Here is a 15981-nt window from a genome sequence, read left to right as displayed (position 1 = left end):
CTTCCTTCGCGCCGATGCATATGCTTGGAAAAATCCAGTGTTTCGGTCGCCAAATTTAAGCCAGTTGGCTCTAGACCGCTGCATGTAATGGATCTCTTCCAGTTCTAACAGGAATTCGATTAATTCTGCCAGCCCTTTTCTTTTTTCTTCCGACTCATCAGTAATCGGACCTGCCATCACCTTCTCTAACTCCCTCTGTGCCCTTCTCAACCTTTTCTTAGGTTTCTTTAGCACACGTTGGTCCCAGTCATGGAATATACCATGCATGCGATTAAGTTTCTCTTGGACAGTGGATAGGCTCGGGTAGGTTCCTACCTCTTGCCACGCTTCCTGAACAATGTCAGCGAAGGCATTCTCACGCAACCAACGCGCTTCAAAATGCTTTACATTATTGCCTCTCTCATTCACCTGTGCATAGTAGTCTATATCTACCAGCAAGGGCCTATGGTCCGAGTGGTTGTAATTTAAATTCTGAAGAGCTGCATGAGGGTGCATCACACTCCATGGATCATTGATCAGTCCACGGTCAAGACGTTCTCGGATCCGTCCACGTTGCCAGGTAAAACGATCTCCCAAGAACCCCATATCCCTTAACTCACAATCCTCAATTGCAGATTGGAAAGCCTGCATATATTGCTGCGGTCTTGGGTTGCCTCCATCTTTCTCACTCAAGAGCTGAATTTTGTTAAGATCCCCAATGAGAAGCCATGGGTAACTATGATTCTGATGGAGTTGTCTCATACGTTCCCACGTTCTGTACTTATGTTCCCATTTAAACTCACCATACATGCCAGTTAACCTCCATGAGTTCTTATTAGCATCTTCCACCCTAACATCAATGAACATCGGGTCAAGTGCCAACCCGTGAATCCTTACTTCCTTTCTCCAGAACAAAATCAATCCACCTTTCCTCCCATCACTAACACAAACCAACTTCTGATCCATCTTCAACCTTCGCCTCAAACATTCAGCCGGATAGCTCTCCAAGTGTGTCTCCGACAAGAACATCACATCGGGGTTACATACTTGCTGGACATCCAACAGAGCTCGCACAGCCGGGGCGTTCTCCAGTCCGTTACAATTCCATGCTAAAATCTTCATGGCGGTGAAAATACGAAACAAAAACCTCTCGGTCGGCGACGCCGCCGGAGTACAGCAAAACCCTAGCCTCAACTGCTAGGGGGACGATGAATATGGAGACGGAGCCCCCTCCTGGTGAGGGTTAAGAGCAGAGTCTCGGAGCCTAAAAACCCTTCGATTCCCCTTTAATAGTAGAGGAATGTCACATTGTTGTCTCATGGCATCATATAGCCAAGCAACTCCCAGGGGCATGACGTCACATAGCCAAGCAACTCCTAAGGGGCAGTCTAGCGTAGACGTGTGCATGGATAACCTACTTGGAGGCCCTAGCCTGAAAGCCCGGAATCCGGGCCAGGCCCAGCTCCACTTTTGCACCCAAACCTGACCTCAAAGCCCCAAAACAGGACCGGAATGCCCAAAATATATATATTATTGAAAAATAGGTATAATATATTATTTTAACATCACAAAAATAACTCTTTTAATTGAAAAACTGCATTGCTCGTGTGTTTCCGGCTGTGCCAGCAAAATCTGCTCCGACCTGGAGGATTATCACATCTTAGTCTGGCGTCCCGGCTCAACCATGAGGAAAATGTCTTAGGTTGTTGTAAAACTGTCTTTTGCAATGCTGGAGCTCCAGTCCAAAATTGCAGCTGCGGCTTCTCACCATTTTCCTCGCAGCGCTCCAGGGAAGCGCTACGTGGAACCAGCCCAAAAATTGGGTTTCCCTAGGAGCAGTTGGAGCAGTTGGACCTGTTGTTTGGGCTTCCACTTCCCCGGCCGAAGCTGTTGGAGCTGCTCCTAGGAGCCCAAACAAATACTCCCTCTGTTCAGAAATGTAAGATGTTTTGGCAGTTCATATTAAACTACCAAAACATCTTACATTCATGAACAGAGGGTGTACATAAAAAACACCAAAAATAATGAAACTGAATAACGCACAATATTTCCATACTCCGATATATACAAAAAAAGTGTGCACAAAATGAAAACAGACTATCTGCACAAAGCAATTGCACCGAAATGCGACTCCTGTGCTCCTAAATCCTAATCACCACTGTGCCCCCCCACTGTCATCTTCTGCGGATTGATATGTTCCATCGTCAGTAGAATCCCATGTATGCTGCAAAGCATGGCATACAGTGTTTCGTCGTCAAATAACACACGAAAGAAAGCCGAATTTGATGGAGTAAATGTACATCTAGAACCGATGAAAAAAATAAGTTTCACTAAGCGTTACTTTCATTATTCATCTCAGGATAGACTTAGTGTGCAGCGACCCCCCAGGGGAGAAGAGAGAAATGAAAGCCACACAACCGATGCAACATGTATAGCAAGATTGCTTCGAGGCAAAGCATGTTGTAGTATTAATGACTATCCACTGAAAAAATGCACATTCAGAAGGAAGAGCGAATATGAACATCTACCTCGTGTGATGCCTCGTCATCCTCAGCCCCAGGTCCAGCTGCTGAAGCATGCTGCAGACAGGCACATCAGTATGAAAAATATGAACCTTTATTTGGGCAGTAAATCAACTAAAATTTACCTGTCAGTCGCAAAAAAAACTAAAATTTACCTGTGAAATATCCGCTGACACCATGCCACGCATACTCTTTTCCAAAGACTGAAACCTGTTCTCCCAAGTTTCATTCATCTGCCGTGTGGCGTGATTGATCATCTCCTGCACCTGATCCTGCGTGAACAGCTGCCTTCTCTTTCGACCTGGAGAACTTGGGATGGACTTTGACAAGTGGCCTATACGGGCTTTGTCAATGATACCAGGGAGTCCATAGTACCTCCCTCGGTGACGGCCCCCTACCTCCTCTGACCATACAACATGGGGGTCTAGTTCAGTATCACCTGCCTCCTCTAAACGCCGCTGGAAGGCCTCCTATGAAATATAGTACACAGATTCATTGAACTGAGTTCTGTGATATCAGTATAATTATTAATCGACTTATGATGCAAATGACTGAATACATACCACGGTTCGCCTCGCTTTTTCGGTAACAAATTCCCCCTTACCACCGCCATGTTTATGGGTCTTATTAAATAGTTCAACTTCCGATACCGGCTTCCCACCATTCTCTATCATCTATTTCAATTCAATAAGAGTCATATGTAAGTGCCTAAGTGTGTATCAGGAAAAATGTCAGTCTTACCATAAGTTTGCGATGCATGGTTATGCTCCGGGAGCCTGCTGTGTGCCGGGCGGAGCCTCCTGTGAATCGATTCTTCCTCATCAGGGCAGAGAACTGCAAATTTTCTTCTGAAGCCCAGTGCTCACATAGCATCTCCCACCACTTTGGCAGCATCCATTCAGGGGGGAACTGCTTCCACTGAAGAGGGTCGTCATCCTCATGCCCTACACCTGCCGGGTCTCTGCGCGGCAGCTTCGACTTTTTGCTAGCACCCTTGTCATCCAAATTTGACTGTCCATTGGACTTGGTAGCATCCGAAGCTCCTTTCACTTTCCTTGATGCAAACAACTTCACTCTAGCCTTTCGCTTCTCATCACACAGGAGTCCAGTAAACTGTCTGGTTGTTCTGCGGTTGAATAGCTTCAGGCACTCTGCCTCCCGCCCAGAGGCCCACTTGTAACGTCGCTGTGGTCATCAAAATAGAAGGGTGTTCAGACATACTTGATGAATCTACAAAGACATTCTTGGATAAACTTTCTTACAAGGAACTCATCCAAGATGATAGCCCTTCTATCCGAATGATACTGGTGAAAGTGGAGAACCAATTGTTCTGGGTGCACTTCGTTTGTTTGCTGACAAGCCATTACGTAAGTTGACCCTGGGTGCCACTGCTTGAGAAGTAAAGTGATGGTAGAGGCCACCTTGGGACAAGGAGGGTCGATATCCCATGTGCTGCCAGTACAAGTCAATATGCTAAGTACATGAAGATTATATAGTACAAGTTGACCCCAGGCATCTGATGAAAATGCAATAATCTGAGAAGACTTACTCCACATTAGTCGGAGTCAGCATAGGCCTGTCAGCTACCCTACGTGGTTCAGTGAGTTTTGCAGGGCCCCTCCCCTTGCGCACTTTAGATTTCATATATCCTATGCCAGGAGCATGAGCATCCTGCATGAAATCAATTATGCAATCACTTAAAAAGAAGAATGTTTGTGAACACATAATATCGGTTACTCAAATAAATTTCATTGATAATCATGAAGAATCACAATTACTGAAAAAATAATGATGAATTCACAATCAGGACTTAGCAACCAAATTGAGGAAATTATATTGCTACTTGCTGACAGTGCATCACAGAAACAACACATGACCCTATGGTAAAACTAAATCTGGGCATGGGCAGCCCGGGCCAGGCTGGGCTTGTCAGTCAAGGTGCACTTGGGCTTTAATGCGCAGCCCAGTATATTTCTTAGGCCAGGCTCGGGCTTCAATTGTCAGCCTGAAATTAGCCCAGCCTGGTCCGAAAGTGGATAAAACATGTGCAGTGTTGGGAGCCTGCGCCTATGGGCTGTGGCCCAGACCAACAAACTAGCAGACCAGCACCATATCCCTCCGTTTCCACCGTATGGTAAGGGCATCTCCAACGCAGACCCTCAAACCAGCCCCATCCGCTCGGACCGCGCGGTCCGGACGTGTTTTGCCATCCAACATGGTCATGTATCTGCCCGCTGGCTGGTCGGGACGTCCTTTTTCCCGCAAACCGCGCCGGGGGGCTCTTTGCGGGCGTCTGGACAGTAGCCATGCACGCATCCGACAACCCTGGCCCACCCAAAGCCCTCTCCCTCGCCCACGCCCTTTCCCGCCCGAAGCAGTCAACGCCGCATTCATGCCGGGCCAGAGCAGACGCAACCTCTCATTGGAGCCGGCACTGAAGCGGCGCGGCGGCCGAGAGCGCCACCCGCGCCGCTTCCCGGAGCACGCGCCTTCTTTCCGCATTCAAACGACAACCACTCGTCTGCCCCCCTCCATTAAACATGTGTGGTTGTCGAGGAACCTTCGGCGCCCACATGCGAAGGCCACCAGTCCGTCCATCTGCTGGCCACCATTAACCACCTCGCCGCTTGGCCTGGCATCCGCCTGCTATTTAAACGCCAGGCCCGGCAACAGTCGCATCCAACCTCCTCCAGTCCCTATCTCCTCTCGGCACCACACCCGCCATGGCCTTGAGCTCCAAAGCCCTGTGGGAGAGCCTCTCAGACGAACACAAGAAGGAGATTGCCGGCATTGCTGCCGGCTGGCAGGCGGATGAGCTCTCCGAAGGCCAGCGTTGCAAACAAGCTAATGGAAGAGGCGGCCGACGACGAGCCGGCGCCACCGTCCTCGCCGGCCCATGCCGGCACACTACACCGACATGGTGTTGGAAGAGCGGGAGGCCGCATTCCAGCAGGCACAGGCCGACCAGAAGTCGCCCGCTCGCCCGCGCCGCCCGCGACATCCGCCGCGAGCGATAGTGGCACCGCATCCTGCAGGCGGAGAAAGAAGCCATGTACAGGGAGGTCAACGAGGCGACGGCGGAATTTTACGGCGGCACGAACGATGTCGGCCGCGCCCCGAAGCCACGACGACGAAGCTGACACATCCGTTGGCACCGTCAGCAGCAAGGAAGAGTAGAGCATGGGAGGCCGCCAGCGCTTGGGTCCCACGAAGGCCACTACTACTCCCCTCCCATTGCAACCAAGCTCGCCGGGCTCATCATCGTCGGCCGATTAGCCGCTTGCCCACTTCGCGGAGGTGGAGCTTCAGTTTCCGGCGCTAATGGCCGGCCGACGAGCTTGCTGCAGGACATGGGGAAGGCATGTCATGGGAAACATGCACCAGCGATCATTTAGACTAGGTTAGAATAGGGTTTAGTTCAAATATGTCAAAAATGTAATGCATGTGCTCCAGTTTGGGTGAAAATCATCCAGTTTTATTTAAATATTATCAAAGTTTGAATGAAATTTGTCTGGTTTGTTTAAATTTGCCTCAAATTTGTTTATTTTCATTAAATTCCGTTCGAAATGTCTCCGGACATTTGCGGCTACAGTTGGATGGCCAGCTCCTACATCAGTTTCCGATACGGTGTCCGGTTTGGGGGTCAGCGTTGGAGATGCCCTAACCCTAGCCGTCACATGCATCTCCCCTCAATCACCTCTTCTGCCCTCCTGTCTGTGTGTTGGCGCTCCCCTATGCTGCCTGCGCACCTCTGTGCCGTCACCAACGCTGATTGTATGTCTCCATGGCTCTGATAGACTTACTGGATCGACTAGGAGTAGATCAGTGGGATATTGTCTGTATTCGGGTGTTTACCTTAGTGTTCCGGCCATTGCTTGTTCGTCGATGGAGGACTGCGCACGGGCAGCGACGGTCGGTGTAGAGGTCGACGGTGAAATGCATGAGTGGCAGCGGTGGAGCTTCCCATCGCTTCAGTGCCTCCCTCTGGATCGGATAGGGTTAGGAGTGGGGAACAGTGGCGGTGACGAACCTCGTACCCCGTGCCCCTGGTCCCCACCTCCTCTTTATAGCACTGCGCGACAGGGGCCCACCAGCCTTGCTTGGGCTGGACGCCCCCGATCAGGGCGTGGGTCAAGGGCCCAATGAGCCGTTGGGCCCATTGGTGGAGAGATCAACCTAACATTCTCCCCCTTGATCTCATCATTACACTTTTAACTTTATACTTTGAAATAACTCTTTTCAAAGTACTCGTTCCATCACAGATTTGCATGTAGAGCATGTCTCATCATCACGGTTCATTCCCGATAGAATCAACACCTACAACACACTCCTCTGTTTTGAAACAGATTCTTTAACCTTGGGCCCTTTTATTGTCCGGAAATCTTAGACTATACCATAAAACCCATGTCGACTGTGTGTTCTCCGAACACACTGGGCGGCAAGCCTTTAATAAGCAGATCTGCAAACACTTGTCTGTTGCTTTTATGCTTCAAGCATTTCTACATAATTCCGGACTTTCTCCTTTACAACGCATAACTCTATGTCAGTGTGTTTGGCATCAACACTTAACTCGTTGTCATAGGAGCGAAAAACTTAAAATGGTTATCGCTATTGTCAACCATTATCAATTCCGGGTACATGTTTCTTTAACCTTTTTGCCTGTCCCTCAGCCTCATATCATGTTGTACATTATATTTACATCATATTAATGATAATTGATTCATTCTTTAGAGTTTTTCCACACAAAAACTGCAAGTGTGAAAGTCAGCGACAATTGTGGATTTCGCTGTATATTTCACGAGTCCTGTCTTTGTACTCACAATCTTTTGAGAGCACTTATTTCTTTCAGCATGAGGCCGATATCCTTGACTGGATTCCAGTGATCTATATCTGGACTGGACATTACCAAAACAACCCGGTTACGTGAACTGTGTCACGGTAATGTTATACTTTTGCATTCATTAAGCTTCCAACAGCTGAAGCATATGGTACCATATTCATTTGGTCTATTTCGTATTGACTTTTGGAACACTAAAGTTCCCAAAATCATTACCCTTTACTATAAGAACAGGCGTAGGTTTTCTCGCATGCATACTTTAGAAACTTTCCTTAGCATGCCCATGCGACACTCCTAATACCCCTTTTATTCTTTTCTCGGTGAATCTCGATCCTTATAACGAGAGACATTCTTTTGAACTTTGAGGACAAGAACTTCTTTTCCTCCTGCAGTCGAATTAACATCAGTACCAACAAGCAAAATGTTATCCGCATGTACAAGATATAGGAAATGAAATTCCCATTCTATAACTTTATACAAACACAATTGTCCTCTCATTTTCTTTAACCCAAAACAACATTTGATTGCTTTAGTCCATAAAAGACTTCTTCAGGCAGTATCCCTGTGTTCTTTACTTTCATCTGATGTAACTCAGATCATAATATCTTTCATCTGATGTAACTCAGATCATGATGTGCTACCAACACTCATTGTAATCTATTCAGTGTAAAATGCGCAAAAAACCTTTCGATTTTAGTCGTGTTTTACACCTTTACATATTTCCTTTGGAGTCACATTGACCTTGTAGACTCTTTACAGCCTACTGTTTTGGCTCCATTGGAAATTACTCATGAGTCCCGAACATCGTCAGAATTCACCAATTTCATTTCATCTCACATAGTCTCTTATCATTTAGATAAGCAGACACTTCTCAAACTCGATTGAGCGCTTTAAATGAGGTGGGATCAACCTCCATTTGAATTTCACTAACATAGACTTTATAGTAATCAGAAGTATCTGATTTTCTCATTCCTTGAGACCATCTGTGTCTCAGGTACTGGCACTTCTTTCATATGGGGCTGTTGTTGCTCTGTCATTGCCAAGAGGCAAATTAATTGTAGTCTTTCACTTCCAAGAGGCAATAGGTTTTACAGGACCTGTATCACAAGATCCATGTTTACTCATTCCTCCTTTATGGAGCTAACAATAGGTGTTGTATAAGTCATACAACATGCTCCCCCAGATACAATCTATTCGAGTCTTAGGTATTTTCATACCATGCTCCCCCAGATTACTCCATCTTTACTAAAAAATGGCGTATCTTTAAACTTTATTATTTGGGTTTAATCTGTTAAAACTTTCTTCTTTATGGCACTTTAAGCACCGTCTTAGTATTCCTTAGTCTGCTTTCGGAACTGTAAAAGATCCAGGAATACATCTATTTCTTTTCTTTAGGGGTATTATTATGATCGTCGTACTCCCCCAGATGATCACATTCTTCATTAATGGATATCTCATATTTCTTTCTCCCCCTCGAAATGTGGCAAGAACTTTTCTGCCACAATTTCGAAAAACCATTCACAACTCTTGTGAATTGAGGAAACTTTGAGTATCTACTTCATGTATCTTATTACTTCATATGTAATGAAGTTATCTGTTAACGGTATGGGAGTACTTTTTCCTTATTCCTCATTCCATTTCGGAAACTCAAAATAGTTCTTTATCATTAGTACTTTTGCAAGTCACACTTGCATATCATTCTTATCTTTAGGTTCGTCTGTAACTTTTATTCTCTTTGGATTTATTGAGTGCTTAATGACCGTTACACATAAGGTGTACGGTCGATACTAGGAAAGCATAATAGCTACTCCGTACTTTTCTCCCAGAGTGGGACACATCAAAACGCACATGAGTCATCATATCTTTCTCCCGTCATACAGGATAAGTTCTTTGCCAAAATTTCTCCTAACGTATAGGATTTTTGACATAATACTATGTCAACTTTACCCAGTTACGCAGGTATTTTCCCAGACTTTCCCCGCCATGCGGGTTTTATCATAGTCCTCTTTTCCCGCTATGCGGGTAATTCCCTGTAAGGAACATAAATGCCAGAATTGGCTCTTTTGACTGCATATGCAATCATGAAATTCAGAAATAAATCCGAACGCTCTTTGACACACATGCTTAATCCGACGTGGGTCAAATTAAACACGCATGTTGCTTGTTTCATCTCAAATCATGTTGACTGAAAATCTTCTTCATATAGAATACATGAAAGACATTCGTCAACCAAGACTCTCAATGATCTATCTGTTTTCTTTTCTTGGATTAATATCCAAAAATTCTTTTCTTTTGAAGCCATTCTTTAGAGAGAACATACTCCCTCACGTTATGACCTTTCTTGGTCATCTTTCGGGTAATGAGTACCCAGCCATTCGCTTTCACGAATGAAAGCATGGAAAACTTTTAGTCTGAGAAAACTTAGCCAATAATCAACAATAATGAGCATAAAAATAACCCCATGTTGGTCTGGTTAAAAAAATATGCACATTAAACTTTGAAAACTTTCTTTTATATTCTAAATCACCGTTGGGCAGAATTAGAATAAAACATCATCGTTCTACATTAATTCCATATCACCGTTGGGCGGAAATGGAAATAATGCATATAACTCGTAAATAATGTGATGATAAAATTTCTATTAAGCGACTTTGCTAAGAAAATAATCATCATTATCAACTTTATTGCAGCGGAAAACTTTTAATATACATTTCTCAATCCTTATCAAATGGTCTGAATATTGGCCACTTTGATACAAAAATTATCAGATATTTGAACTTTTAACTATAAGACTCATTGAATTATAATATTGTCATCATCAACGTTGGTCAGAAAATAACAATACCATAATTAAACTTTAATCAAATATCTTTCTACTGTCATAGCAGAAGCTATCTGAATCTGATTTCACCCACAAGTGAAAAAACTTCTCTCAAAAAACTGTTCATCCAATTAAATTTTCCGGTTAGTTCCAATTTAATTGGAGGATAAAACTGTTACTTTCTTTGTAAAAGAGCACTATTAATTATTTACGCAGCGGAAAACATGAATAAAAAATTCATGGGCTTTATTCTTTTTAGAAACAAATTCTTTTACTTTTCGGTTTTCTAAACAGACATCTCATTGGATTTGTTTGAATAGAATAAATCTGAGCAAAAAATAAAATAACAGAAAAACTTTCTGACGGGCCCTTTTAACTGCGCGGCCAGTCCCTCGGCCTGCCAGCGCGTTCGCCGCTCGCGGCCCACGGCTTGCTGGGCGAGCTCCACTCGTCCGCCCGAGCTCCTTGGCCCACGGCCCACAGGGACAGCGCTGCTGCGGCCTGGTTCGTTCTCGCTTTCGGCCCACTGGCCCGGAGCGGAGATTAGGGTTTGCATCTAGGCCGTTCGTTTGCATCGGACGGTCCTGCGATCTTTTCGCTAGACCAAAACTGGGAAAGAGCAATCCCCCGACAGAAAGCCTAGCCACATTCGCCCTTTCCCCTCGCGCGCCCCCGCTCTCTTTCTCGCTTCGCTGCGGCGGCCCCTGTCCAGGTCGACGGGCCACCGCGCTGTGCCCGGTCGCCGGCGACGGCGACGAGCGGCACCGCGCCGCGCTGGCCTCTTCTCTTTCTCACCTCCTTCAATTTCTCCCTTGTCCTGCAACAAAGATCGAGAGAGAGAGCAGAGAGGCGCAACGGCTTTCCTGATGCGGCGGGTTGGGGCCACGCCGGCCACCGGCGACGGCGTCGAGCCGTGCCGCGCGAGCCTGCGTTTCCTTTTGGCCCTCCCCGTTCTTTCCTCCTCCTCCTGTGACAGAGAGGGCGAGAGAGAGGTGCGGCCGAGCCCTCTGCTCCCCTACGCGCCCGCTCCTCCTCTGCTTCGCTTGGAGGCGACGACGGTGGCGCCGTTGCCATCCCCTTCGCTGGCTGCGCGTTCGCCTTGCCGTGAGCGCGTCGCCGTCGAACGGTTTGGCCGCGGTGCCCTTTTCCCCGGTCGGGGTAGAGTTCTTCTTCCCGAAACCTCGGCATGCCGATGCGAGTCGGAATCGAGAGGAACGGCGCGGCCGTTGCGGCGGCGCAACTTTTCCGAGAGGAGTTCTTTTCCCTCTTTCTGATTCGATTCGAGATCAAAATCGTATCTGTGTTTGTTTTCTTTTCTCTTTTGATTCGTTCCGAATCTTTCTTTCCGAACTTGATATACTCACTAGATAGGCTCTAGATACCATTGATAGACTTACTGGATCGACTAGGAGTAGATCAGTGGGATATTGTCTGTATTCGGGTGTTTACCTTAGTGTTCTGGCCATTGCTTGTTCGTCGATGGAGGACTGCGCACGGGCAGCGACGGTCGGTGTAGAGGTCGACGGTGAAATGCATGAGTGGCAGCGGTGGAGCTTCCCATCGCTTCAGTGCCTCCCTCTGGATCGGATAGGGTTAGGAGTGGGGAACAGTGGCGGTGACGAACCTCGTACCCCGTGCCCCTGGTCCCCGCCTCCTCTTTATAGCACTGCGCGACAGGGGCCCACCAGCCTTGCTTGGGCTGGACGCCCCCGATCAGGGCGTGGGTCAAGGGCCCAATGAGCCGTTGGGCCCATTGGTGGAGAGATCAACCTAACAGGCTCCACCTCGGACCAGCATCGACTGCGCAGTCGCGCGCCTGTGCCTCCTCCCCAACGGCGACGGCACACCATTGCCAATCGTGTCCGCCTAGTCCCCAGCACAGGCTGTTTGCCTCGTTGGCAACCTCACCTAGTTTCTGGTAGCTACCTGGCGCATCGTCGAGGAGCACATCAGTGATAGGTCTGCTCATTATTTACTAGCGCATGGATGTGTGCGTTTCTTGTATAGCTTCTCCTATATAATCCATGTGACTTTTGTGGATGCTTTGTCTGCAATTCATGAAATATTGTTGGTGTGTAATGATGATAGTACTTGCTTTCATAGCATAAACAGTATGCATTTCATGTGTGGATTGAATGTTTATTGTGACTTGGACTCCAGGCAGGGCTTCCAGGCTTTGAGCTTTTGATCAGGCTAGGCTTGGGCTTGAGAAGAGAGAAATTTTCAGGCTTCGGGCTGGGCTCAAGCTTGTTCTGAAGGCCAACATTTTGTAAGCCCTGCCCAGCACAACGAATGCCCAGGTTTAGCTAAGATCATGCGAGAGGGACATACCTGGGAATGGATAGTTTCTGGTGGTTCGCAATACGGTGGTGATCGATGAACTGATGATCCTGCAAGAGACCAAAAGGTACAACAGTGTTAGATATCCTTTAAAAAAAGTGTTGGAAAGATATCTATATAGTTGGGTAGAAACATACTTGTGACAGAAGTAACAGTGGTACTGGGCAAGCGGGTAGCGGTCAACCGCGGTGATGGGGTAGGATGACAGCAGGCAGTAGCTACGGCCACCTGCTGGAGAATACCAGTGCGAGACCGGTTTTCAATATAGTCCCTCTCATTTGGCGAATGCACGCGGCCTTTTGCTACACTCTTGTGTTGTCCTGCAGCTTTGTTGTGGTGACACTCAACTTCCACCTGCACAGGATGACTGTCATCTTGTACCTGTTGCCCTTGTGCACCATTTTTACCATGAGGGCAAATCCCATTGGAACTTCCCTGAGGAATCTCATGCTCTTGTTCTGAATTGAAACTCCGGTTAGCAAGAGCACCCATAGCATCTGCTGAGCATTGACAGTGGCACCGTGAAACATTGTTCACTGGAGATATACCATGATCTCTAGAGACAGGAGGCAAGGTTGCATCAATGTTGTCCAACTCGTGTGATCCCGCTCGAGGTGCCTGCTTCTGAGATAATGAAGTAGGGTAAAGATTGGCAATTATTCTGTCAACATCTGCAGGATTAAACTGATTTTCATCTGGGGAAGAAACTGGCTCCTGAACAGTATTGCTATTTGGAGTATATTCTGGCTGGGCAGCTGAATACTTATTACATTTAGGATGAAGCTCTTTGCCTGAGCCCATATGTTTTTTCTTGCGCTTCCCACCAGTAGTCCAGCTGCTCCTTTGCCTCTTCTGATTCCGTACAGTTGTGTTACCATGCGACTCAGTATGCACCTGTTTTCCAGAAGCAGTGTGACTCGGAGGCTTTACTATTTCCTGCTCCACAATACTAGCCACTGAAGCATGTCTAGCTTTCTGGTTTTCATGATTTCCAATGATGTTACTTTGATGCTGCCCATGTACCTCCTCTGTATGAAATGAATGAATGGAAGGCCCACCTTGTGATCGCAGTGCGTTGCTGACCTTACTAGGATGGTCCAGCACTATCCTCTCTGCACAAATGGATCCAGGACTAGCAGATAGATCACCTTTCTTCTTAAAACCATGCCTGGGAACAGTTCCATTGGGTAATTTAATGTGTGACTCATCTCTATGAAATAACTGATCAACAGGTGCATCTTCTGCACATCGTACATGAACTGCTATCTTTGGGTTTGATCTGGGTGAATTGCTTGACTCTTCATGAACTGAACGATCAAAAGAGGGTTCGCGTTCCTGCTCAAAATGGATTGGCTTATTGTACCTTCCTACTTGCACCTGTCCCACGTGAATTGCTTGGCTTCTGGGCTCTTCCTGCACCCAATCCATGACAACACATGAAAAAAGTATGAAGAAAATGTCACTAGACATCACACGATTGCACATATACATATATATCGTAAAAGGGAAGTATCCCACTCTCAGTTATGACGTTTCCAGAAAGAATGACCCTACGGAATGTAATACTCAGAGTACTGTCATATAATGGAATGTTTGGATACCAAAGAGTCAGAAGCTGCTCGAAGGGCAAGAAGCAAAGCAATTTAATAATGCTTGGAAGGACCGGGTACCAACGGAATTATGTGATGTTGTACTTATTCAATAATGTGTACTTAATATAGAAATATATATGTTTGCTAAGTGCAGACGAACCTATAATCTTCTGAATTTTATTAAGGTATCACATATATGTGACAGGATTCCTCACGCAGTCACGCCAAGCTAGTAAGTAAAAAAAATAAAGACTGAACAATATGTACCTAAGCAGGAGTTACGAAAATAAATACTACTAGGATGCATCAGATAAAGGATGGAACCTCTTGGTCCCATCCAAGATCTCTACTGCCAATAGTTCAAGCAATCTGTACCTGCACACATCGAGACTCAACAAAATATGCAGTCACTCCTTTAGTCCATTTTAAATCTACAACTTTCGCTCTCAAGACAAGCACCCCATTATTTTAGAAAATTTAGATGCTCTGACACTAGGATTATACAGTCTTTCGTTTCTACTATCCATTAACCCCATCAATCAGTGAAATGCACAATGTAAGAGCTACAGGCCAAGCACCTCCGACCGCCGCAGGGACGTGGGCGCGATAGAAGCAACGGCCGCAGGCGAAATGACCTGTACGCCGGCTTGGTGCAGCCGGAGGGGGTCGCCGTCGACTACGAGGTCGGATGCGCACAGCGGGCAGGTGATGCGCCGGAGGCCCCGCGGCACGGCAAGCACAGCGCCGCATCCACCGCACGGCATCTGGTCCCTAGCACCCCCGCCGTGGTGGAGCGGCAGGGCGCGGCGCGGGCGCGGCGGCGGATGCGGCATGAGCTCCGGCGGGAGGGCCTGCGGCATGGCGCAGCCGGGGCAGGCGAACTCCGTCATCCCCTGCTCTACCTCCAGCGTCTCGCCGCAGCCGGCGCACCGCACCTCCAGGATCTCCGGCGCCGTCATCGGGACTTCGGGAGTGAGGGGGCTTAGGTTTTGGGGTTTTCGTACTCTTTTTGGTTTTCTTATTTTTGAGGGTGTCGTTGGGGAAAGTGTGAGAGTGGGGAGAATGTGTGGTGGATCCGTGGACGCGCGACGGATGAGAGGCGCTCTGACTCGCTAGCTCCGACGGGGTAAGCTGTCAGTGAAACGGAAGCAGAATTTCGTTGCCGGCTTCAAATTGTTGGCGCCAAAGCTTTTTTTCTCGCATCTATTTTTTTCTCACATATGCACAGTGTGCATATCATCATATATTAAAGGAGAGAAATGGGACAGAGCTCAGTTCACCGGCCATCTATTTTTCTAACACACTACAACCCAGATATATACATACACTCATTCATATGAACACACGTATGCATACCCTATCCCTATAAGCACATTGTAGATATTGAACTGGTATTTACATCTTGAGATTGACGAAGTTAACACACGTGTCTCGTAGTCGACGAGAACGCCTCCTACCACCGAACGAACGTTGCCTGAAAGGCTGAAATAAATTCAAAAAATGAAAGCATAACTGCCAAGTCTAGGACTTGAATCCTGATGGGCTGGTTCCACCACAAGGAATCTAATCATCTGATACGCTCAGTTCATCTAAATACCGAATAAAGTTGTTAACTTAAAAAAAGGTTTAGAAAAGTGCGACAATAATTCATGTACTCGTATTACACTTGGAAGGTTAATGTTTTCATGTTTATATCCTGGTAGTGCATAATATTCCACATTTTCGCTCTAGGTTTCTGTCGAAACTATGCTGAGGGCTGCTTTGATTCATATGATTTAACTAAAAACACACATATGGAGGAGAAAAAACAACAACTAAAATCATAAGAGGTTGAACTTTTTTTTAAAATTGATGTTGAATGTCCAACTAGCCAGTGACAGGCCAAATTAG

At 46.7% G+C, this 15981-nt stretch overlaps 1 protein-coding gene across 1 annotated transcript; it reads right to left on the bottom strand.

The window, feature by feature from the left end:
* Positions 1-2004: 2004 nt before the first annotated feature.
* Positions 2005-15144, bottom strand: LOC123164499 (uncharacterized). The gene is made up of 10 exons (XM_044582009.1): positions 14670-15144; positions 12637-13912; positions 12491-12549; positions 4051-4172; positions 3764-3953; positions 3243-3686; positions 3065-3175; positions 2657-2971; positions 2508-2558; positions 2005-2203 (listed from the first exon to the last, which is right to left on the bottom strand). The coding sequence occupies exons 1-10, from the start codon at positions 15048-15050 to the stop codon at positions 2132-2134; spliced, it is 3021 nt and encodes a 1006-aa protein (XP_044437944.1). The 5' UTR covers positions 15051-15144; the 3' UTR covers positions 2005-2131.
* Between the last annotated feature and the right edge of the window lie 837 nt (positions 15145-15981).

This window comes from Triticum aestivum, chromosome 7D (genome assembly GCF_018294505.1).
Source record: "Triticum aestivum cultivar Chinese Spring chromosome 7D, IWGSC CS RefSeq v2.1, whole genome shotgun sequence".
Taxonomy (NCBI): Eukaryota; Viridiplantae; Streptophyta; class Magnoliopsida; order Poales; family Poaceae; genus Triticum; species Triticum aestivum.
This window is presented reverse-complemented; position numbering and strand designations above follow the sequence as displayed.

Bases quoted from the DNA above. Each gene is read 5' to 3' on its own strand.
- LOC123164499 (XM_044582009.1), bottom strand. From the start codon at position 15,050: ATGACGGCGCCGGAGATCCTGGAGGTGCGGTGCGCCGGCTGCGGCGAG. The intron at 3,687-3,763 runs GTAAGAAAGTTT...TGATGACCACAG, and splicing joins TCATCTTGGATGAGTTCCTT to CGACGTTACAAGTGGGCCTC. The intron at 3,176-3,242 runs GTAAGACTGACA...GAATTGAAATAG, and splicing joins CCATGCATCGCAAACTTATG to ATGATAGAGAATGGTGGGAA.